The 25820-nt window shown below is 37.8% G+C and overlaps 1 protein-coding gene across 1 annotated transcript; it reads right to left on the minus strand.

The window, feature by feature from the left end:
- Positions 1–1304: 1304 nt before the first annotated feature.
- On the minus strand, positions 1305–24764 carry LOC124253588 (vesicular integral-membrane protein VIP36-like). The gene is made up of 9 exons (XM_046687395.1): positions 24631–24764; positions 18899–19014; positions 9995–10109; positions 8708–8790; positions 8162–8323; positions 7775–7889; positions 5706–5761; positions 4492–4555; positions 1305–2765 (listed from the first exon to the last, which is right to left on the minus strand). Exons 1-9 carry the CDS (start codon positions 24752–24754, stop codon positions 2602–2604), a joined length of 999 nt encoding a protein of 332 aa, XP_046543351.1. The 5' UTR covers positions 24755–24764; the 3' UTR covers positions 1305–2601.
- Between the last annotated feature and the right edge of the window lie 1056 nt (positions 24765–25820).

Raw genomic sequence — 25820 nt, forward strand, 5'->3', positions numbered from 1 at the left:
TGAGGTAATTTCGGAAACAATGATATTTCTTCAAGAGAAGTCCAGCTCCCATTCAGAATATGCAATGGTAAGCCCGTTATGTAGTTTGAAAAAATGACTAATGAAATTTACACCAACTCATATCTGTTAATATATTAATGGAAATGAATGCAGTAAAATGTCAACACCTTGGTGGCATGCAAGCCATAAAACCATGTGGTTGATGGTATGAACACTGAATGACAAATGTACAACAAAGAATCCCCACATCATGGCTGAGACAGCCTTCCCTGGTGGGATATACAGGTTCAATCCAATCCCCTCCCTGTCCATAAAGACTACGCTGCTTAAGGAATATTCCATGTGCTGTTTTCATGGTTACATATGATCATACTTTCACTTTCAAAGACCATGGTTGTTTTCAAACCTTTGAAGACAATTTTTGTCTTTGCAGTCAAAATATTAAAAGATTAACGTATTTTGCAATCATGAAGTGTTATTCAGAACTTAATCCATCCACTGCCCATTAACTACCCATTCCCTTATACAGTGAAACCCACTTAATCCAGAAACCAAACTTTAACACAATTTACTATTGGGAACATTTACATCAGTTTCAAATATAATTTCTAGGTATCAAATATGCAATAACAACCCCAAATCTGGAAGGATTTCACATTTATCACCTAAATAAACTATAGCATGAATTACAAAAACAAAATATTGGATCAAGAAGGAGGTTTTGCAGGGTATATGGCACACTTAACTACAAAGACAAACCCACCTTTGACTGAGTAGACATATACAATTCAAGTAATAATTTAAGTCCGATATTCGAAAAAAAAAAGTCAGTTGTATTTCATATACAGTAATACAGTTTATTTACAACATTGCATATGATAAACAAGGCAACTTGAATTTGTTATCATTCTCAATGGAGGATTATCCGGTAAATAAATCTTTTTCAGGGCTACTTAAGTATGTATTGCCAAACCTTTGAGACACAGCTTACTTATGTATGACAAAAGAAACTACAAAAAGTTTCATTCCATTTCTAGCTCATAGTTATTCTTACACTCTGGAATGCTATGAAGTTTTGCCATCTCTTACACAGATATATTCAAAATCAGGTTCACTAGGAACAATGACTATTTGACTAAAAGTACAACCTGAAATCAAAACACCCTCCTTAAATTTGCATAAACAAACACATTTCTGTCATGGATGACTGGGGAGTAAAATGTGAGTTTTTATCATGCCAATGTCTTTTTTGTCACAAATCAGAAAAATTTAGGTTTAAAACAATGCTTAAACAGTTTTTTTTATCTTTGACCATTGTGGACAAATACCTTAAACAACTGATATTTTTAAGCAAAATCATAAAAAATCATGTTCATTTGGGTTACCGTTCATTGAAGCAAATATAGAAAAACATTGTTTACAAAACATAGAAATGAAAAAAAAAGCTTGTTCAAATGACAAAAAATACAAAATTTTGATTCAATTAGACATTTGTGAAATTTGGAGTTGGTAGCTCAGAGCTCAGTGGAAGCTAGCAAACACAAATTGCCTTAGTTCTTGATAAAGATCCAAACATTCTTTAACATTAAATTTCACAGCATTGCATGTATCTCAGGAACCTTTGCAGAGTGATCAGCATTACAAATGCAGAACTGTTCCTTACCAGCACCTCCAAAGATTGTACAGAGTATACATCATGGTGCATGATACAAAACAAAATCATCAGAAAATTACAGATGATGGTTTTGACTAACAGCAAACTGGAGCAGTTGAGAGTTGCAGGTTGGAGCACTATGATTAGTATTCTAGGAAACATGGCTGCCTATTCCTGACTTGTTCTACAGTTAACTTCGGGATCACTGTCATTTGAAGGAGTGTACACAACTGTCCACTTGTCCTGCCTTCTTTCGTATTGTTTTCATATACATACCAAAAAAGTAAAATTTTCACATGGATTAACTCAGAGGAAATCAGAACACATTTTTAACTCGAAAGTACATGAAGTGAAATATGTATCTTTATTAATTATGTTTTCAAAATGGCACTAAATTTGACAAATAAACAACAATGAACTTTACTGATGTTGGGATTTGATCACTACTTAGAACCACATGTGTGAGAAACACAAAGTAAAAAAGTGTTTGCAGTTCGGAAATCTTGCACCAATCCAATTTTCTACACACTAGTGGTACTCGAAACCAGTGGTACTCAAATCACGACATTAAATGCGTTATCACCAGCATAAGGTTATCACTGAATACTAAGTTCTTCCTGTTATCAAACACATCTGGTTTTGAAACATAACTGACTAAAGTCGCATACTTTTTCAAGTCATACAGTATAAAAAGATGCATTCCTCCAATGCATGTCCTGCATACCATCACTCATCCGTCCCACAATATACAAATATACAAAAATAAACCCTTTTTGAATGCTTTGTTGCTTAAAACCCCCCATCACCTCTTTTTTAAAGATTTTTCTGAATCTTTTTACTCTCATAACAAAAGATCCCCTACGTAATCATCTGACAACACAAACTATTTTTTGTCAAACCCTAACTATTTACCACTTAATAAAATAAATATACAACAGGTAAAGGGTTTAGTAAAATCTTTTTCGGGAGTAATCCTGGTTACGCTGAAAAACAACAAATCCCACAATCCCACAGACACCAATGCCAATGAGGATGAGGAAAATCACAACAAACAGCTTCCATCCAGTCAGACTGCCCAGGAGATATGACCCTTTGTTGTCATCAACACGATCTGTCAACAGAAGAGAACATTTCTCAGCAAAATTACGACATTAAGTGTTTCCTGTTTGTCTCACTGACTGTTGGGTAACATCACCCACATATTTCAGCCAATGGTACAGTACTAGAATTGGTAAATCAGTGTTTCATTTGACCAGTTTCTAAATGGCATTGTGTATTCATGGTACAGTGGCCTGTGTGTCATCCATGTTACCCTATTTAGTTAGCTGTCTCCCACGACAACACCTTGCTGGCAATCAGTTTTAAACCAGGGCTTGTTCTCTCACTGACTGTTAGGTAACATCCAACTCAGAAATACCTCAGCCATAGAACGATGCCCTGTGGTGCTATCAACCAAGACCGCCTCCGTGGTGTAGTGGTTAGAGCGTCCGCCCGGAGAAAGGAAGGTCACGGGTTCGATCCCCGACCGCGTCATACCAAAAGACGTTAAAATATGGTACTTGTTGGTCCCTGCCTGGCGCTCGGCATTAATGGGTACATCAAGGACTGGTCTGAGTGGGGTATTCATGCTTCACCGCGAGTCAGTATAATGTGTCTGAGTGGGGTATTCATGCTTCACCGAGGATATTTTTACTTTATCAACGCGCATGGTATCACTGTGGGCTAGCACTATAAAACCAGCTTCAGTCTGGGTTAGTACAAGCAGCCGCTGCATGTCATACAGATGTCATCAAGTTGATGATGTCATAGCATTGTCAGGGCACAAAATCTACTGTCAAAACGATATGCGATAGGAGATATCATATGAGCACGAAATATTCTCAAGATGATAAACACAAGCACGACGTTAAACCCAATTCCACCACCACCTCCCCCACCGCTATCAACCAAGTCCCTGAGCCCAACTACCCTATTTACTTATTGGGGCCTACAACACCATGTTGGAGATCAGTTCTAAACCTGGGAAGGCTTGTCTATAAACATAACTAGAACTAATCATACATCAAGTAGTCAAGAAGAGGTATGTTATTTATAGATGTACAGAAAATATGACACTGTAGCTCACCTGATTTAATAACTATTTGTAAAACTTTAGATCATGCAAATTGAACTTGACTGACAAAGGTCATACAAGTGAGTGAGTTTAGTTTTACCCTGCACTCAAAAATATTCCAGCTATATGGCGACGGTCTGTAAATAATCAAGTCTGGAACAGACAATCCAGTGATCAACAGCATCAGCATCGATCTATGCAATTGGGATGACATGTCAACCAAGTCAGAAAGCCTGACCACCAGATCCTGTTAGTTGACTATTACAACAAGCATGGGTTACTGAAGATCATACAAGGATCTCAAAGATAATGTAAAATCATTGTAAAACCATTGTACATGTTTTACACAATACTCAACGTACATTGATTTATATATCAATGCATTGATGACATATTTCAGGACTGATTTTTGTTTAGTTGAGTGACAAATTATATTTGTTAATTTTACAATGACCCTCGGAAAATTACAAAGGATTCAAAAATGTTTTTAACATCTGAAAAGTTTTATGTCCTGAAAACTGCACAATTTGATATTGAAAACACATCAACAAACACATTCAGATTTGAATGAAATAAAGGCTGCACTATTATTTTGTTCTGTGTATACTTTTATGACCTCTTTTTTAAGAGTACCAATCATGCAAAGATGTATGAGTGAGGGAATATTTTCGTTTTCTGTGTGTATACCTGTGTGTAATTGTGATAAGATTACCAAGATCCTTACCTCTTGGGGCTTCCATATGGTCTGCCACTGGCAGGCCGGTATAAGGTGGCTCAGTTTTCTTATCCTGAAATTACACAATGACATATTAACATGGTTAAGTCATGAGCTTCTGATCATGCTGAAGCTGTGAAAACAATATTGAGATACTGAACATTTTGGACTAATATATTTAAATGAAATAAAATGAATTCTGCATTTTCAATTTCCACTTACTTGAGATTCATTTCACAAGAAATTTTTTTTCAGGTAAGAACAATAAAAGCATAGTACTGACAGACAAAGGGTGATAATCGGTAAATATCTGGTATTTGAAACAAGCTTCTTCAGTGAGACACCATTAAAAGTAAAACATTTTTCAAAAATTCTTTTACTGTTTAGGTCTTCTGTATTTTCTGAAGTATTTGTCATCTCTAGCCCGCCCTAAATTAGTGGGACCTCCTCTGTGGTGTAGTGGTAAGAGCATCCGCCTGGAGTGCGTAAGGCCACCGAACCCCAACCGCATCATACCAAAAGACTTTAAAATATGGTACTTTTTGTTTAGTGGCTGGCGCTCAGCATTAATGGGTACAACAAGGGCTGCTCGGCTCGGAGTCAGTATAATGTGTTTGAGTGGGGTATTCAGGCTTAACTGCGGCATGGTATCTCGGCATGGTCAGCTAGCACTATAAAACCAGCTGGGCTAGTACAACCAGCCACACATACACACGCATGCATGCATATGAGCGAAATTTCTTAAGTACAATGTTAAACCCCATTTCACCTCACCTCAGCTAAATTAATGTCCTGCTAAAAAACATAACAAACGTTCTTGTATCGCTGTATATCCACCCATCCTCCTGTTTGAAATAATATAAACCGGAACAGTAAAAAGTTAATGCGTAAACTACTCAAGGTACAATAGCTCACCAAATCATTCTGTCAAGGTCAGTACAAATTTCCTAATGCTGTTTCAGTCAGTCAGTCAGTCAGTCAGTCAGTCACTCACTCACTCACTCACTCAGTTGGTCATATCTCAGTCAGTCAGCTCAATGTGACAGGAAAGCCTGAAGTAATGCATGTCTCAGATGCTAACCACTTTGGTAAATCCCAAGAGCAAAGATATAATGCTGACAAGTGCAGCTGTGCAGACTGAATTGAACTGCAGTGCTCCCCAACCCCAAAAGGGTAAAGGCACTGATCGGTTTAGTTAAACAGGTGAACTATGTTATACTCACTGAATCTGTTTCTTTATCCAAATCGTAAAGTTTCATTGAAATAATATCATGGTTATCTGAAATAGAAGAAACAGTTATAAACAAAAGGTAAAAACAATCTGTACACACACTACAAAATGTACCTGTAGTGCAGTGAGTGAGATTTTACACCACTACATGATATATTCATTAGTGGTGTTCTGATTAATTGAAATAATCGAAGATTGGTTGTAGTGACCTAACGACCAAGCAATCGATCACATTTTCTCATAATCGAACACAAACGATTTTAGAACTACCGTTTTAGTGTTTGAAACCCTTGACGATGGAACATATCTTAGAAGGCATGAAAACGTGATAATTTCTTAGAAAACTCACTTCACCTACTGAAAAGTCATGACTGAATATTTCTTGACGACTCCAGGAAGTTTATGTTCATAATATACATTGTAGTCATCACATTAAAATAGCAAGTTGCGTCATTTTACATTGGATGTGAAATTTGCAAATGCAAATGCATAGTTTCTGAAAAAAACCTACAGAACCACATTATACCTATCGGCAATTATACCTGAATAGAACAATTCTTAAAATGACGATAACCAATTTTTTTTTATGATTGCTCGTTGGTAATGAACCAACCATCAGTTGTGAGATTTTAACCAATTCCCAACACTGATATTCATACAATATCATGGCATGAGACACTACATATGAGCTTCTCACAAGATATCCATGTGGGGAAACAAAGCAAGGCATCAGGTGTCACAAGCACATGTTCCAACCACTAAGCTACCCAACAGCCATGTAGCAGCCTGTAATAATGGTAATACTGCTGACTATGTCAAATATTACAGAACTTTCATTTAGAATTGACATAATTTTCCACAGAGTCCTTTCACATTTCCTTGATTATTGACCAAAGCTTCACATCAGTCTCTTTAAGACACTACCATGACAACACAGAATTATGATGACCCAGTAGTTAAATTAAGAGAAGATACCTCCCTCCCTGTCACTACCTTAGGTTCAATGGAACATGAGTGGGTTTGGTTTCATTCCACATATCACATGTTGGAAAACAGCATGCTGGTATCATTCCAGCCCAATGATGGCAGTGGGCACCACAATTATCTACACGATACCCATGTAAGAAACGGAACCTGAGTCTTTGGCTAAAATGTCAATGCTGTAACCACAAAACTGTCACTTCACAAGAGTGAGTGAGTGTGTGAGTTTAACAACACATTTAACAGTATTTCAGATATATCATGGGGTAGCTGCTCATTGTGACACCGTTCTCACAAGTTTAACTCTTTTGAGCAACCTAGAAACATAATCAGGGCAAAACAGGGACTCAAATAACAATCAGAAGTCTCTGGCAGACCTAAGGGACACAACTCTGTACAGGCAATAGCTGTGCCAATGACAAGATGGCCTCCCACCACAAATTACAGCTTGTTCAGCTTGACCTAACCTACTCTACATATGCATGACCCGGGAGGTCAAACGGCACAAACAGTAGGTCGAGTTAACGTCATTAAATAGGGGAGCAGAGAATGCTATTAATGTTGCGTTCGTGCAAAGCATGCGTACATGTATTCGTTATAGGACTTGTCCCGGAAAACAACACTTCTGAAAAACAATCATTTCAAACTAACTAACTTTACAACATACAGACGTCAATTACTTTCTTAATCTGATTCGCTCTCGCTATCACTCTCTACACCCAGTTCAATTATCACTTTTTCTATTTCATCTTCAACTGCAATAATTCTGTCCCAATAGTTGTCTAAAGCCAAACATTACACCATTTGAAGCTTCTTTTTAAAAGAAAGTTAGGACATTGCTGACGGTTTCTCGACAGTGAGATGTCAAACGGCGACCTTGTCTCGGTTGTTTGGACAATTTGAGGTTCAGCTGATAAAGGTGCACCCCTTCACAATAATAGACCCAACCAGTTGTGACACGGTCACGCAATGCATTAGTAGTCACTTGATCAGGTCAAGCTGAACAAGCTGTAGTCATGAAGAATACACAGACTAATGTTAAAATTCTACGGATTGTTTCGGCATGGGCATTTCACTGACCTGCTAACTCTCCTGTTGCAGCTGTCACACCAAAGTAATAACCTACAGGTAACCGGACTCCCAACACTCGAAAACACTCAGCCCAGCCATTCTTATTGGCAATATCTGTAGAAACCTGAAACAGAAAAATAATATTTAATTTTTCAGATTATGGTCATTCCTTTTAGATCAGTGTAATACACAGCAGCTGTGTTCCCACTAGATGAAAACAATAGATTGTGGATCACTTTAAAGCATGCAAATGTCCAAACTTAAGTGTTAAAATATGTCAATATAATTTACAAATTGTCTGACCTGATTACAAATTATAAATAAACATATCAAAATATTAATGAACATAAAACTGATGATGTTGATTCTGCTGTTGTTAACACATATATACCACACCTTCAATTCATTATTTTCATATCGCATGGCAAGGAAGGTATCGTAGTCCTTGTTTCGGAACTGGGCCTCACAGCCTGAAATCTGTGTGTGTGTTCCATCGGTGTCATGGTCGTAGGACATGGAACCGTTGTTCACCATCGCAGAGATGTATGGATGTTGGTGCTGAAAGTAACATGTATGTCAGCGACTCACAGCTCACAGCTATCATTTGGTCATATTATTAACATGAATAAAGTGAGTGAGTGAATGAGTGAGTTTTACGCCGCTTTTAGCAATATTCCAGCAATATGACAGTGGGGGACACCAGAAATGGGCTTCACACATTGTACCCATGTGAGGAATCGAACCCGGGATTTCGGCGTGACGAGCGAACACTTGTTTAAGCACTAGGCTACCCCCCTACCCCTACCTTTTTTTGACATGTTTGCTCAAAGTTACATCTTTGATAATTATTGATAATCAATCGATATTTAGTTAACAATTACTGATCTCTATAATCTATATCAAAGCCAGCAATATGATTAACCATTACTTCTCCAAACTTACATTATGTGGCCCATTGTGGTTGCTGTAAGTGTCCAAGAAGATGCCCAGTCCAACAAAGTTGTCCTTGCTGCCAAAGATCGAACCTGTCACAGAAACAGTCACGTAAGCCATCCTTTTATCCCCTTCACAAACCAGTGATGAAGAGTACTGATTTAATAACAATTACAATACTGAAGTATGAAGATTTTCTAGACCTGCTACAAGTCCAGTACTCAGTGCCAAGCCTGCAGCAAATGTCAGTTAAAATTCCCAAATGGAATTAAAGTTTCCTGGTTCATCTGTTCATGTTACCATATACTCAACTCCATAAAAAACCAAAAGGTGTCCAATCGGCAATATCATTTGGTGTTGAAGTCATGAAACCTCATAAAATGAATTACTTGTTATAAGACAAAATTCAGATGATAACATTTATCAAACCACATTTTGGCAATAACAGCTTGAAGTCCTCTTGCAAATGTGTAAATCATATATCAATAACAGGCTGAGTTTCCTGTGAGTCATTAGACACTTAGTCAAGCTCAACATCTGGCCTTTGAAAATTGCTGTTAGCATAACTGCTCGAATAATTTATGGGACTGAAAACAGACCACTTAGTTTAGTAAACTATTTGATGTAGGTTGAAAGGTGAATGTTGGAAACCATTTAACTCAACACCACCACTGCATACATCTGATATGGCACAAGGTTGTCAGAATTAGCAGAACAGGTTATATACTTTTCTGTAGTAAGTTACTATTATCACATCAAATCACTAGATAACAACTAACATTTCTCTCAGATTTAAGTGTAGCAAAATCTAATGTTACAGCCTTGTAAAAGTGACAATATACACAATGTGTATATCCCTGACAACAAGACAAGTACAGATGAAGAAACTTTAATGTTAATTTTACATTATTGTACTTAATACATTGACAATTAACAACTGTCAAATTCATCATGAAACTCATTTCTTTAAACATATGATTAAAGCTTACATCCCTGTTTCATTACAAGGTAACGTTACCTGTGTACACATAGCAAAATGTAAACAAGTCATCATTATGAGCTTGTCGTAAGCGGCGACTAACAGGATCGGGTGGTCAGGCCTGCTGATTGGGTTGACACGTCATCGTATCCCAATTGCGTAGATCAATGTTCATGCTGTTGATCCCTGGATTGTATGGTCCAGACTCGCCGCCATATAGCTGGAATATTGCTCAGTGCGGTGTAAAACTAAACTCACTCACTCACTCATCATTATGAGTACAATGATTATGGAGAAGTAGCTCTAATGTTACCTACCCATGTGCATCCTTTCCTTGGTGTACCAGATGGCGAGTCCATCTCCAAATAGGTTCTTCCCAGACCCATGAACCTTGAACTGAATATGCAGCTCCCAGTTCCGTACAAAGCATGGCTGTGGACAAAACATGTCTCACTCAATAACATTTTCCCTGAAACATGTTACTCCTCCAAGTACTTGGTTAACACAGTTTAAATAGATGCGATAGGTGAAAAAAACTGTAAATTTGTATAAATCATAAAATAATTATTTCTTAACATGTTAACGAGTGTCCACAGCTAGTGGGGCCAAGGCTTTGTACTTGTAACAGTGCTGTAAATTGAGATATACATCCTGTGTAAACATGGTAAATTTGAGCATGATCAGACAAACAAAAATGTAATTTTTAGAGTAAAATTGATATTTTATACTTATCCTGACTCATGCTCTTTTTGCTTGTCTTCTTCTTCTTGCGAACATAGTGGAACACTTGTATCTCCCTAATTGAAGCTCCCTTCAATTTAAAATCACTAATTAGTATTCACCACGAGTTACCTCCTTTCCACAAGCGCGGGAACGAGGGCGCCACCTCTACCCATGTGCCTCACTCTCTCCTCATATACTGAGCCCAACATTTGAATTTACAGGGAAATCCAAAGTGTTATTTGGGGAGGATGGGAGGGCTGACCTCATGAGTCAGGATAAGTATAAAATATCAATTTTACTCCAAAATTACATATTTTTCCTTATCCTGACTCATGCTCTTTTTGCTTGTAGCATCCTACGGAACGGAGGTGGGAATATCTAATACTTTGGATTTTTTAATAATTAGTGATTTGAACTGTGATGATTGTAATAACCCTATGGGAACTTCATAAAGGCACTGAACTGATGAATTCCTGCTGCTAACTTATCAGCTGCCATATAAAAGGTTATTACCATGTACTTATTATGATAAAGTATATATAACATTAATACAATGCTTAAGACTAATAGACTTAAGCTTGTTAATATGCTAGTATAAACTCCTTAGAGTTTGTTAGCTAAAATACTTTAAGATATAACATAGTACTAAGCTTAAGATATGATTAAACTTAAGCTAATTATATAATAGCAAAACTCTTTAGAGTTTGTTAGTTAATATACTTATATGATATAGATATAATGCTGAGCTTAAGATATGAATAAGCTTTAGCTACATATATAATAGTAAAACTCTGTAGAGTTTGTTAGCTAATATATTTTATAATATGAGTATAGTACTGTGCTTAAGCTATAATTAACTTAAGCTACATATATAATAGCCAAACTCTGTAGAGTTTGTTAGCTAATATATTTTTATAATATGAGTATAGTACTGTGCTTAAGCTATAATTAACTTAAGCTACATATATAATAGCCAAACTCTGTAGAGTTTGTTAGCTAATATATATTTATAATATTAGTATAGTACTGAGCTTAAGATATAATTAACTTAAGCTACATATATATAGCAAAACTCTGTAGGGTTTTGTTAGCTAATATATTTTTACAATATGAGTATAGTAGTGTGCTTAAGATATAATTAACTTAAGCTACATATATAATAGCAAAACTCCGTAGAGTTTGTTAGCTAATATATTTTACAATAGATATAATGAACTTAAGCTACATATATAATAGCAAAACTCCGTAGAGTTTGTTAGCTAATATATTTTACAATATGAGTATAGTATTGTGCTTAAGATATTATTAACTTAAGCTACATATATAATAGCCAAAAAACTCTGTAGAGTTTATTAGCTAATATGTTTATAGTGTAACCATAGTACTAAGCTTAAGATAAGATTAGACTTAAGCTAAATGTATATAGCAAAATAAACTCCTTAGAGTTTATTAACTAATATACTTTTTATGTTAAAAACATAGTACTGAGCTTAAGTTATGATGAAACTTAAGCTATATATATATAATAACAAAACTCCGTCGGGTTTTGTTAGCTAATACCTTTATAATGTAAACATACTGCTTAAGATATGATGAAAACTTAAGCTAATTGTATAATAGCGAAAACAACCCTTTAGAGTTTGTTAGCTATGATATAAACCTAGTATTGAGCTTATGAAGGAAAACTTAAGCTACATATATAATAGCAAGAACTCCGTAGAGTTTGTTAGCTAATACATGTTATAATGTAAACCATAAAGCTTAAAATATGATGAAACTTAAGCCGAAATATATAATAGCAAAACCCTCTTTTAGAGTTTTGATAGCTAATATACCTATATGATATAAACATAGTACTGCGCTTAAGATATGAATAAGCTTAAGTTACATATATAATAGCTAAAACTCTGTAGAGTTTGTTAGCTAATACATGTTATAATATAACCATATTGCTTAGAAATATGATGATACTTAAGCCAAATAGCAAAAAACTCTTTAGAGTTTGTTAGCTAATCTACTTATATGATATAAACATAGTACTAAGCTTAAGATATGAATAAGCTTAAGCTACCTATATAATAGCAAAACTCCTTAGAGTTTGTTAGCCCATATATTTTAATAATATGAGTATAGTACTATGCTTAAGGTATAATTAGCTTAAGTTACCTATATAATAGTAAAACTCCGTAGAGTTTGTTAGCTTAATTAACTTAAGCTATGTATAAAATAGCCAAAAACTCTGTAGAGTTTGTTAGCTAATGCATTTATCATGTAACCATAGTATTACTCTTAAGATATGAATAACTTAAGGTAAATATATATAATAACAAACTCTGTAGAGTTGTTAACTTATATATTGTATGATGTAATAATCATAGTACTGTGATGATAAAAGGAACTTAAGTAAATTATATATAGCATGAAGCTATTTAGTATTGTTATAAGATAAGTAAAATCTGTTAGATTGACTTATCTTCTCCGAGGAACTGTCAGCTGTTGTGCGAGGACCATGGGATCGAATTGGTGTATACCTGAGACGTCCTCGGTGGTGATATCTCTCAGATAATGGTTTGCAACCACCATATCGGATTTCCAGAAATAAACCCTCCATTATTTCAATCACATTTGTGCAGAACAATTGTAGAAGTTAGCTATAATATCATGAGTATTAAGCTCATGGAGGGTCGGAATAGGTCCATCCGCATATGCACGTGAGTATGACAGTTCTGATCCAAATGGAGATATAGTACATGAGACTTCACTCTGCGTAAGTTGATGATAGAGGAAATAATCTGTTGCATTTTTTCCTCCTGTTTGGTTTGGTGGAGATAAAATTACAGTGCTCTTGCTGGCCATCTTGATAGAATCATCGTATCATGGGGTCCAAGTATGTCATCCAGGCGTGTTCATAAACCTCACTTGTGAGGTGTTGGAGCACTATATTCATATCCCAGGTTGGGCGTGAAATTTCCGCTTTATTCTCCAAACAGAAGTTTAGTAGGTTTACTAACCATCTAGTTGTGTTAGTCGCTTGATGAAATTCAGCTGTAGTCTGAAACGCTGTGGATTTAGATCCACTTGTATCTTTTCGTCTAGGTAATTAGCGGCTAAGTCCTTGACGATGTAGGTGCACAACCAGGTGTGTCTGTCCTCGTTGAACTTTATGTAAAATCGCCTGACTGCCGATCCCTCGTCTTAACTTGACAGGGGAGGTCTCTAACTTGAAGAAAGGCAGTCTAATCATGAATGTTCAGGTTAACTGGACTGTAATGAGGCTTGCTCGTTCACTGATATATAGTTGTCACTTGTGGACGTAAGTCTTGAACTGTGAATAGAGATCGACCTCTGTGTAGGTCGTTGTCCCGCGTTGGTCCAATCAGAACAAGGCATTTTGATTCTGTATAATACCAGCTGTGATGTCACCGGTGTAGGAAAAACCCACCTTGAATAAATTCTTGTCGCCGTTGATATTAGCATAAACGCCGGTCTTCACCGTAGCTTCCCGAAGTTATCCGAGTGACCACGTGTTTCGAGGGTTAATGGTAACCGCTGAACCTCCTCCGGCGAAATATCTCGCTCTGTAATTTTATGCTGGGTAGGTTATTTTCCTGGTTGTCGTGAAAGTAATTTCAGTTTTGAATATAATTCCGACTTCCTTATATATAAGGGTATAAACAACTTGCAAGTTGTGAGCTTGTAGACTGTATACATGAATGTATCGTCATAATTGTAGAATTAACGTTGAACTTGTTGTACATATTTCTTCTCAGAAACTTTGACGATTAAGAGTTATACTCGCTGTAACAAGGCTGCTGTTCAATTTCGATATTGAATTGTCTGCAGATATGCGTAATGGTCACGCATGTAGATAATCGTATCGTCGTCCGGGATTGTATATTAGCAATTATACGGAATAGTTGATTTCTGTGAAGATCTATGAAATGTCGTTGACTAATAATACAGCGACGTTCTGTGTTGTAAATAGCCTGAGCAATTATCTTCAGTAGGCTTATAGAGGCGGCATCTGGCATACAGTTGATAATCAACTTATGCGGCGTCTTGAACGGACTGACGAAAGTAGCTATATATGACGAAAGTGGCTAGTATATGGAAACCTTGGAGGAGACTTCCTCGGTGAACGCGGAGACTTCGCATGAAGTTCTCGAAGTATCCCTTCTAGATCTTCTGGGTGAAGTAGACTTGGAGCCACTTAGCCTTCCGACCATCGCGAAGGTGTCGAGTCATCAAAGCCCGATTAGTATATATATATATATATAAATATATATATGAGCTTGCTTCGTGAACAGCCTCTGTGTTTAACAGGATGTGGGATCGGCTACGCTTGCCTAAGTAGGGCCGCATGGATCATCTTATCATATTCAGAAGTCGGTTACTGAAGTCTGGTGATAAGTGTCTAATTGATCGTTCTAGATCTATTTAGGCCAGCGAACATATCGCCTCGTCATGGATTCAACAGAACCAATATACGATTGTAGTTCTTATACTTGATATCGATGATCAACTTGTCTATGGGTTGATCTTCTCGGAGACTTGTGAGGGGAACGTTGATAGTTTCGCGAAGCTCTTGTATAGTCCCTCGATGTCCTTCTAGATGATGATGATCTGGATTCAGGTGTCCTTCGCGCATGCCTTAGCGAAGCTTCCTCTCGCGTCGGTCCGGGGAACGACGATATGACCTTCGCGAAGGCTTCCGTGATGTCTGATGGTCCGAGTCCACATCTAGGGATGAAACCGCATAAGGTGATGATCTATCCTGCCTTCGCGAAGTCCTTCGCGAAGGCTGTACATCTAGGTTCTTTCCGCCTTCGCGAAGGCTGTACATCTAGGTCCTTCGTCAAGGTGGTCCGTGACTTCCTTCGCGAAGGTGACATCGTCCTGGCTGCTACGTTGACGGGGGGTGCCTCTGGGGTGCTGTCTACGTTGGAGCCTTCGCTGGCAAGGCTTCGGACCCTGCTACCGCGAGATATTGGTCCTCCATGATGTTCATAATTTGTCGATCATGTCTTCTGGGATGGTCTGCGGCGACGCAGGTCGCCGGTGCTTAATCTGCGGTGTTAATGGAGGGGTCCAACGGAAAATCGTCCGCATCAGTGTAGAGGCATCAGGCTGCATGGTGATCTCTGCTGATGTCGTTGTAGCTGTCACCGGTCGTTTCTTGTGGCGACGCCGGGATGATGATCAGCTGATCATCGTAGAGGTCCAGGTCATCGGCTGGAACAATCTCGGTTGAGAAAGTCCTAGTAGACTTCGCTGATTTTCCCTCAGAGGTCGACGCTGCCCTGGGTGTGCGACGGCGTCTGCGTTGAGTGTTGGTAATGATGGGACCCTCAGGACGATCATCGCATATCTGGCGCGTTGGTACATCAGGCTGCATGCTGATCTGTGCCGACATCGGTCAATCTTTGATGTACATCGGGTATGATGACCGGCTGATCATCATACAGGCCCAAACTTCGATGGGAACGGTCTCGGGTTGTTGAGATGTAGTAGAAAAACCCTCTAGTCTTCTGCTGCGACGATGGGATGTCTGGGGAAGCAGGATGCTTCTTGGAGATGGCGGACTACGCCCCACACCTCTCCACCACTCTAGCGGAACACCACACGGGAGGGAGTCGGCCAACAGCAGTAGACTGGCGAGGGGTTCCGTGTATCAGTCATACTAGACTCTGCATGCATGCCGACCTATCTGCTGTGCGTGCCAAACGCAAAGTAAATATTAATAAAAGGTAGAATTGGATAAATTAGTACCGCGAACTGCAATGTGAATATAATAAACATGGCGCCATTACATCATATTAAAGGCGGATCAGCAGCAGCATAAAAGCGTAATCTGCAATAGTACAGAATTTTCATCAAGCGTAATCCACTGAAACAAACACGGCGCCCCGTGACTAAACTGTAGAAAAGCGACTAAATATCAATATATAATCGTTGAAGGATACTAGCTAAACCTCTATAGATGTCTATACGAGGTAACTAACTAAATATAATTCAAAGGATATAGTGTGTCGGGAGACACAGGCGCTCTCACGTCCAGCTCACTGGGCAAAGAAGGAGAGAGTGAGGCACATGGGTAGAGGTGGCGCCCTCGTTCCCGAGCTTGTGGAAAGGAGGTAACTCGTGGTGAATACTAATTAGTGATTTTAAATTGAAGGGAGCTTCAATTAGGGAGATACAAGTGTTCCACTATGTTCGCAAGAAGAAGAAGACAAGCAAAAAGAGCATGAGTCAGGATAAGGAAAAATAACTGTTTTTGAATGACTTTGACATGTTCAACAAAGCTTGTCAGACTGCCAATCTGTTCGAACCCAGTTCCGTTATATACATTAACCATGTGTTAAAATGTTCAAGGTACATTAAGTGAGATAAAATATGACAGTGGTGCTGACCAACCACATGTTTCTTGTTTAACTTTGTACTAAACAATATACCAGCAACATGACCTTTGTCTGTAAACATTGTAAACAACTACACCTGGAGCATACAATAAAGTAAATGACATATGAATATTGATCCCCACAATTAGTTTCTTACAACCAGCATAGACTGACAGGGACCTATATTTATAAGCATGATGATGGACATGAAACATGAAGACAAAGTCATCAATATCCCCGTCAATGACAAAATACTCTTCATTAAAATGTCTACTACAGGGGTGGAAATAACTTTAAAATTGCTAGTGTACTCCGGTACAGTGGCACATGTAAAATCACTTGCACTGATAATTTTTCCACTATACCGTCCGTTTTCTTGTTGATTTTTTAAATAAACAAAATGGTTAACATTGGAAAGTCAACTGGACACCGGTACAGTGTGATATACAAATTTGCTTGCCCAACAGAAAAAAACACTGGACTCGGACGTTGGGCAATGGGTTATTTCCATCCCTGTACTAGTTATGATAATGTCAAATGTTTTGGAGTGTATATAGCAAAGTGTAAGGAGAGTATTACCACCAAAATCAGTTGAAGCCTAACTTGTTGCCATGGAAATGCAACAAGAAGACAAAGTCATCAATATCCCCCGCAATGGCAAAATACTCTTCATGATTATGTCTACGAGTTAAGATTATGTCAAATATTTAGGTGTGTATGTAGAAAAGTGGAAGGATAGTATTGAAAGGTTTTTAAAGTTCTGCTCCAGAAAGGAACACTATCACCAATTTCAGTCTAAGTCAAACTTGTTGCCATGGAAATGCCAAAAATACTTTATTCAGAAATCCAAAACTACCAAAAGGCACCAGTACACCACCAGATCTATCTATGTGCCAAGTTTGGTGAAGAAATAGTGAATGGTTTTAGAGTGCTGCTCCTGAAAAGACAAATGTGCACGGACGGAGTCCATTTTAATACCCCCCGCAAAACGCGCTGCGGGGGATAACAAGATGACATCCTCATTGCCACACCCTAAGTCACGTTTCAATGGAAACAACAAAAATAAAATTCATATCTGGGTCGAAACCTCATAAGGCACATCTAATATGATCTATGGATCACGCTTGACATATGTACCAAGTTTCATGAAGCTAGCATGTATAGTTTGGAACTGGAAGATCTGCTCCGGACTAGATGACATCCTCATAATAACCACAGCCTAAGTCATGTTTCCATGGAAACCAGAAAAAAAAAAAATTCATATCTGGCTCTAACCCCCAAAAGGCACATCAGGGATCATGGTTGACATGTGTACCAAGTTTAGTTAAATAGTTTAGGAGATATGCTTCGGACAAAGTGTGACGGGCGCACGGACGGACAGAACTTGTTTCTTGCAGGGGATAACAACTTCATTGTTGCGGGGGATAACAAATGTGACATTGACTTGATTAAGAAATTAGAATGAATGAGTTCTTATGAGCAGAATTTACACTGGCCTTTCCAAATTACTAATTTCAAAGGTCCTAAATAAATGAAATCTGGTAATGAAACTGTGTTTTGTACTAAATGGTAAGAGTTAATGGTGTCCACAGAACTCTATCACATCTTCAGAGACACAACATATACTTTTTTCTGCATCCATTATATATATTTGGGTGGACTCACATTTCTACATCCTATAAAATCCTGATGTTCATATAATAATGCTGTTTGGGTTATTTTATTCATGAACTTGGTCAACATGTTCAACCAACAAATATAGAAAAGCTGGTTCAACTTTGTAAAATATAATTATGATAATCAGGATCTATGCTCTAATATTATGAAACCTATAGATCTGATAGTATTTGAATGGCAATTCACATACAATTTATCATGCATATCCCCAAGATATGCCCATAGTCGACATCAGCAAAATCAATGAAGATTAAGAAAACAATGTAATTGTTGTTAGCCTGGTTGGCATGGAAAGAATCACACAGATAGAATCTGTGATGCATGGCACATCTATGGGCATGTTTACATATGTTATCAAACATCACATACAATGGCAAAAATATTGTCAATTTCATGTTTTTGCCAAATGTTAGGTGAACTCACAGCTGTGTTCCAGATGGCTCCTTGTAGACTCTGGTGGTCACTGGTCAGCCGGATGTACTGATTGGTCACCAGTGTAGACCCCTGGAAGTCCCACAGAGGTACTGCCATGCCAGAACCTGCAACCATGGTAACAAAGAATTTATGCACAAGATCACAACACCCCTACCTGTTAATCATGGCATGATTTCATAAATAAAAACAGCACCCGATAGTGCAGCTCACTTACATATTAAGTTGAAGAGTGGAAGGTTGCGGATTCAATCCCTGGCTTCGTCATACCAAAATATTTTAAACTGTGGTACTTATTGGTCCCTGCCTGGCATTAATGGGTACAACATAGCCTGGTCGGCTCAGAGTCAGTATAATGTGTCTGAGTGGGGTATTCATGCTTAACTGCAGCATTGTATCTCAGTGAGCTAGCACTATAAAACCAGTTATGTCTGGGCTAGTACAAGCAGCCACACATACACATGCATGCATGTCATCATATGAGTGAAATATTCTCAAATATGACGTTAAACACCATTTCACCTCACCTCACCTATACATGTATATGATGTCAAGAACATTTGTCATCAAAAGAGACACCGAACCAAACTCACAGACAGAAATGACATAACGAAATCTCGAAAGTTGCATAACAAATATACTAAGAATTAAAATATGTAAAAGGAACAGTAAATCTTATGATCTAAACAAATTATTATCCTGATTATCTCATCATCATGATAAAGACACAAGCAATTTCATTTCAAAGAAGCAGAGACAAGTAACCACCTGGACTGAACATGATAAAAAGAATGGAAATAACAAGGTCAAAATCTAGAGTAATGCAAGATGTGGAACATACGGTACCTGCTGACTCCACATTTTATTAAAGTGAGTGAGTTATTATTTAACGACACATCGGCAATATCTCAGCCATATCGTGACGAACATTTTATTAAAAATGAATACCAAATTCCACAATTTTTTTTACAAATATAGCCATGGAAAATGTCAAAATGAGTTTGTTCAATATTACTCCTGTATGCCTTACTAAAATCGGCCTGTGGCGGCCTTTACTTTGACTTGTGAAAATAAATGTCCCAGTTATGACCAGAAAAATACAGTTTAAGAATGATCAAATTAAAGTTTAAATCGAAGTTTACATTTGATTAAAATGTGCAATAAGCCATCTCTTTTGAAACTGATACTATCATCAGTCAAAAATCAACATAATGAAGTGCAACATGTGGCATATGATACATACTTGCTAAAAGGCTAATCTTAGTATTACAGTGTATCTAGAATTTTGCATAGACAGTTACAGCTACTCAATGAACGTGCTGAAGAAAATATGACAAGTTGGTTGTTAGGAACAAAAGGGTTGTCCTGAAGCATAGTGTTACTTTGTTTGTTGTTTATTGCATCCCTCAGCAATATTCCAGCAATATGACAGAGGTAAACAAGAAGACATGGTCATCAATATCCCACACCACAGTGTTCTGTTCCTATTTGGTTCCTGTTTTTAAACTCCACCATGACATTATTTCCTGAAAACACATACCACATTTGGTTTCCTTATCTATAACATTTACTGAGAAAATCAGTTTCCATTGAGGATACTGTGTACTAAGTCAAGAAACGCATGACAAGGGTCGTAACTCTAAAACAAATTATAAAACAGTTTCTGTTTTTAAACTCCCTCAAGGCATTCATGCCCTGAAAACATCAAATTTGGTTTCCCTATCTATAACAGTTTCTGAGAAAATCTGTTTCCATCATCTCGGACTGACGGACAGACAGAAGGATGGACTGAAGGAGCTCAAAACAATATCCCTCTCCCACTTTGTGGCAGGGGATAATAATCATGGGCTGCTGAACACTAATTCTAACCCAGATCTTTACTGTATATATGCATAATGACTACCATAAACAAAAACAGATAATAGCAAACACAAGTGACAATGGGGACAGCAATCAGTGAGAAGCCTTTCTTAGACTATGGGGTTTATTGGTCTGTGAAGAAACTTGATCGTTTTGAGTTGATTTCCCAGGGGTGTTTTTGTTTCCGTGGACAGCAACACTGACAGTTTTGAAGCCAGTATATGAACTATGGTTTGCAATCATTATATGTAGCCATTGCAAGCATTCATGGTGACAGCAATCATATTCATCATGTTCAAAAAAAAAATACAATTCAATAGTCAATCTGTTACCATGATCGTCAAGTATATCATGGATACGCATGATAAAAAATTACTACAATAGTACATTTCATTTATAGTACACAGAACAACTACATTCCCATGACCATGATAAGACTTTTGACTATAGAAAATGAGGGACATATATCTCTCACAACACACTACTAACAGTATGTATGATTGTGGTGTTTATATACAGAAGATTCACAGATATGAGTAGAATGGCTTAAATGCCTTCATCCAGTTTTATGTGTGTATCCTGATGACAATCATGTTAATATTACTGTCATTTTATTACTTCAGGGAGATTACCATCACGATGGAACTCCATCTGGAACACCTGCTACTGTCTCAGCCAATGAAGCCATGACAGCGGAACACCTGATACCAGGCATGATGGGAGGCTTGTATAAACAATGGAAATATGTTTTTCCACAATCCATATATATTAATTGATTCGCTTCATTCTCACATTTTGTGCAGGATTACTGTGTTGTACACATATAGCATAGAAAATGTTGAAACCTGAGCAGAATTATGCCATGTAATCTGAGGTGAGGTGAGGTGAAATTGGGTTTAACGTCATGCTTGAGAATATTTCGCTTATATGATGACGTGCATGCGAGTGTATGTGTAAGTGCGGCTGCTTGTACTAGCCCAGACTGAAGCTGGTTTTATAGTGCTAGCCCACTGAGATACCATGCCGCAGTGAAGCATGAATACCCCACTCAGACACATTATACTGACTCCGAGCCGACCAGTCCTTGATGTACCCATTTATGCCAAGCGCCAGGCAGGGACCAACAAGTACCATATTTTAACGTCTTTTGGTATGACGCAGTCGGGGATCGAAACTCGCGACCTTCCGCTCTCTGGGCGGACGCTCTAACCACTACACAACGGAGGCAGTCGCCATGTAATATGAGGCAATGAGACATACAAGTGCATTATCCAAGTGCCAATTTAGTGGTTACTTCACCATTAATACTAAGACATGGACTGATACTGGAATATATTTCACAGACTGGGCTCATTATTGATATAGATCATAAAGATTGATAATTGTTAACTAAATATCGATCGATTATCGGTATATATCAGAGAAGTAACTTTAAGCAAAACTGCAAAAAAAATCTGAAGAAATTTATTTTATATTTCACACAACTGGACCAGTGGTGAATGGTGACATATTTATCATGTTTAAGTTATGCATGGATTACTACCAAAACAGCATCATGAACACAACTTAAAAGCAGCACATGACTAAAAATCTTACCTTGTGTACTGTGTGAGTAAATTAGACCTTTATTCTATCACAAAAGTTTATGAACAATATTATCAAGGACACTATTTTCATATTGATAACCATTAGCTTCCATATCAACAATTTTTCTGTTTATCAATCTTTTTAGCCAACCCTTGCCACAGAGCAGTTTACCAGATGAATATAGCACAATATCTTACACAACACTACAAACTGAGAATTGACACAAATATTCTTAACTGAGTTCCATGCAGAGCAAATAAGTATAACTGTTTGAATCATCGAAGACATCAATAAAATCACTGGAAATTAAGCAAAACATCCATAACCTGGGTACCCTATATCTTGAACCCTCAATATGAATGAGTTGAGTTATATTTTAGCAATATACCAGCAATATCAGTCATGGTTAAGGACACCAGAAATGGGCTTCACACCTTGTATCCACGTGGGGAATTGAACCTGGGTCTTCAGTGTGATGATCAAACACTTTAACCACTTGGCTACTAGTGTACCACACTGTCCTCGCAGATTACCATGACTGGATTACACCTCTCATCTTGTCCACATTGCTTGACATGCTTTGAATCCCATTCCCATCGTCATAGATGTAACTTGTAAGGTGTACAACAACAGAGAACTAAGCTTTTCTGGTTTTATAATCATGATAAGGCCAAACCAATTTTATTTCTTGTTTCACGGATCTGCCTGTCCTATTTTTTTCAAGAAAAATAAAACCAAAAATTAATTATATTCTATTGGCCAAAATGTAAACTTACAAAAAAGGTTTTTAGATTGTTTTTGCCCCATATACACTTCATAAATTGCCCAAAGTAAAATACTTTGAGTATTTAGAAGGAATATTACTTTGACTGGTATTTTATTTTTTTTAATTTTTCCTCCTGCCTTTAGGTTTTCTGACGACAATAATTCGTAAAACAAGAAATAAAATTGTTCTGACCTAATTGTACAAATCTACAATGGTGATGAAACATCCTTATGAGATACATTTGTACTAGCAAACTGAATAAGCATATCTATAGATACTTTTTGTTCAGTCTTTTTTGTGCAAGTTAACAACAGCCAAATACACAATTTATAACATGTCTTAACACATTGGCAACACCGCAGTCTTTCAGGTGCAGCTAAATCGCACTGATATTCTGGTGTGTTTATCACTTGTGTGTCTCATCTACAGATCTCTTTAAATAAGACCACTTCTAAGGTAAAAATATGTTATCCAAAGTAAATGGGTACTTCTTGACATCCCTGTCTACCCCTACATGTACCATGGTGTACATGATTGTTTAAATGTTGTGACTAGGGGGTAAACAGCATGTAATCCGGCACTAGTTCTTAGCGATAGCTACCAGGTCTTATGGTAAATGTTTGCTTGTAATATTACTCATCCTGGTTTTAAGTTGGCAATGTGAGTTCGCTACTCCTCTACTTGTGTTGGGTTGGTAATTAGATATGTACAGTAATGTCAATTACCACGATAATTTTGAAATAATAAACTGAAAATCTGTTATTGTATCCTGAGCATATAATTATCCTATCAATATACCCATAACAAAAACATTAGGCTATAAGCATCGATGAGAGGCACTGTGAATATAATAAATGATACATCAACTGCTGATGTATTATTCTATTTATGAATAAATAAATGTTCACATGTGTTACCCTATATTCATGACACTTATTGTATCTGCCTCACACCACAGGACATTAGTGCTCATTTACCAAGTCATCAGCATTCAGCTGTTTTATCTTTCTTCACATGCATGAAAATGTACTCAGTTTCCTCAAAAAGTCAAATTGATTTATTCATGAAAAGAGGTCGCTGACCCGTACCCTATCACACAAACAACCCAAAGGATCGTAACAGGGTGAATAAAACCAAGGTTCGTAAAGGGTTGCTTGATCGAAGGCCTAAGGATACCCTAAAATAACTAACCCCAAGGATCGAAGGTGCACGCAACATGTGACTGTGAGAAGGGAAAGACAGAATCGACAAATCCAAATAGCGTTGCAGTAAGATGCACGCACTAAACTTTACCCTGTATTCTTGGTAATACAGGTCCTATATGTAAACATCCCACGGCTACGTATAACGAGTATAAGAAAGGTTATGTGCAATCACGTCGTTTCGCAAGTGTTCAGACGCGTAAATTGCGGAAAATGAGAAGTGAACGAAATATGGGGGTCTGAACGCGATGACCTGTTGATCTACCTGTTCTTTCCGTTAAAAGAACATTATAATGCTTTCGACATACCTTGATATGGTTTCGTCAATGTGTGTTCTCTTCTTAGGTATTCTTGGGATTCCCATTGTCCAAATACAGACAAAATGAGACCGAAGACAACTAAAAGTCTACAACTCTTCATGTGTGCTTCCATGTTGTTCTACCCAAAATGCATTTAACATCCGGGGCGTGACCATTCCTATTAATAGCCGTCAACGTGTCACGTGCATAGGAGCTGGTATTTTCGAAGTCGGTCCCATGAGATCATGTGACATATTGTGCTCGTTTTCATTTCTGCAAAGATAACCTTGAAAATGTTCAGTCCATGCATGGATTAGGACTAAACTGAGACACTTAGAAAGTTAAACTATATGGATGCAAGTCTCATTAGACCTTACAAGCCCCAAATGATAAGGAACAATGCATAAATCCTGGACACATCGTCTAGCTTTTGTAGTTTTCTTAATAAACCCAAAGTGTCAAGTAAGAAGGTGACTTGAAAAGGAGCGGATGTATGTATACCATAGGCGGGTTCAGGAATTTACAGGGGAGAGGGAAGGGTCCGAACTCCCTGAAACCCACCCCGGCTCATTTCAAACAAACAAAAAGGGGAGGGGGAGGGGGTCCTGTACCCTTTACTGGGCAATAGGATGATTATAGCCAAAGCCAGAAACTAAAAGGGATTAGAGGTGCGTGCGTGTTCACATCAAGGGGATAGTTTAGAAGGAGGATATTTACACAGTTGATTAAGTTTGTTGATAAGTGCACCATAGGCTGACGGGACGTGCGCAGGGAACCTCTTGCTAAATATTTCCTATAAGAGTGAATGTGTTTACTTTTACGCCACATATAGCAATATTCCAATATGACGGCGGGGGACACGAGAAATGGGCTTCACACATTGTAGTCATGTGGGGAATCGTCCTATAAGAAGATAGAATATGTACTCTTCTATTTCGATGAAATTGAAGACGAATATCACTTTCTTATCACCTAACCGTGAAGGTCGATCCGGATTAGAATGAACCTTCAGTAACCCACGCTTGTCGTAAGAGGCGACTAACGAGATCGGGTGGTCAGGCTCGCTTGGTTGACACATGTCATCAGTTCCCATTGCACAGATCGATGCTCATGCTGTTGATCACTGGATTGTCTGGTCCAGACTTGATTATTACAGACCGCCGCCATATAGCTGGAATATTGCTGAGAGCGGCGTAAAA

The sequence above is a fragment of the Haliotis rubra genome, unplaced genomic scaffold (genome assembly GCF_003918875.1).
Source record: "Haliotis rubra isolate DU_JTF1 unplaced genomic scaffold, ASM391887v1 Scf546, whole genome shotgun sequence".
In the NCBI taxonomy this organism is placed as follows: domain Eukaryota; kingdom Metazoa; phylum Mollusca; class Gastropoda; order Lepetellida; family Haliotidae; genus Haliotis; species Haliotis rubra.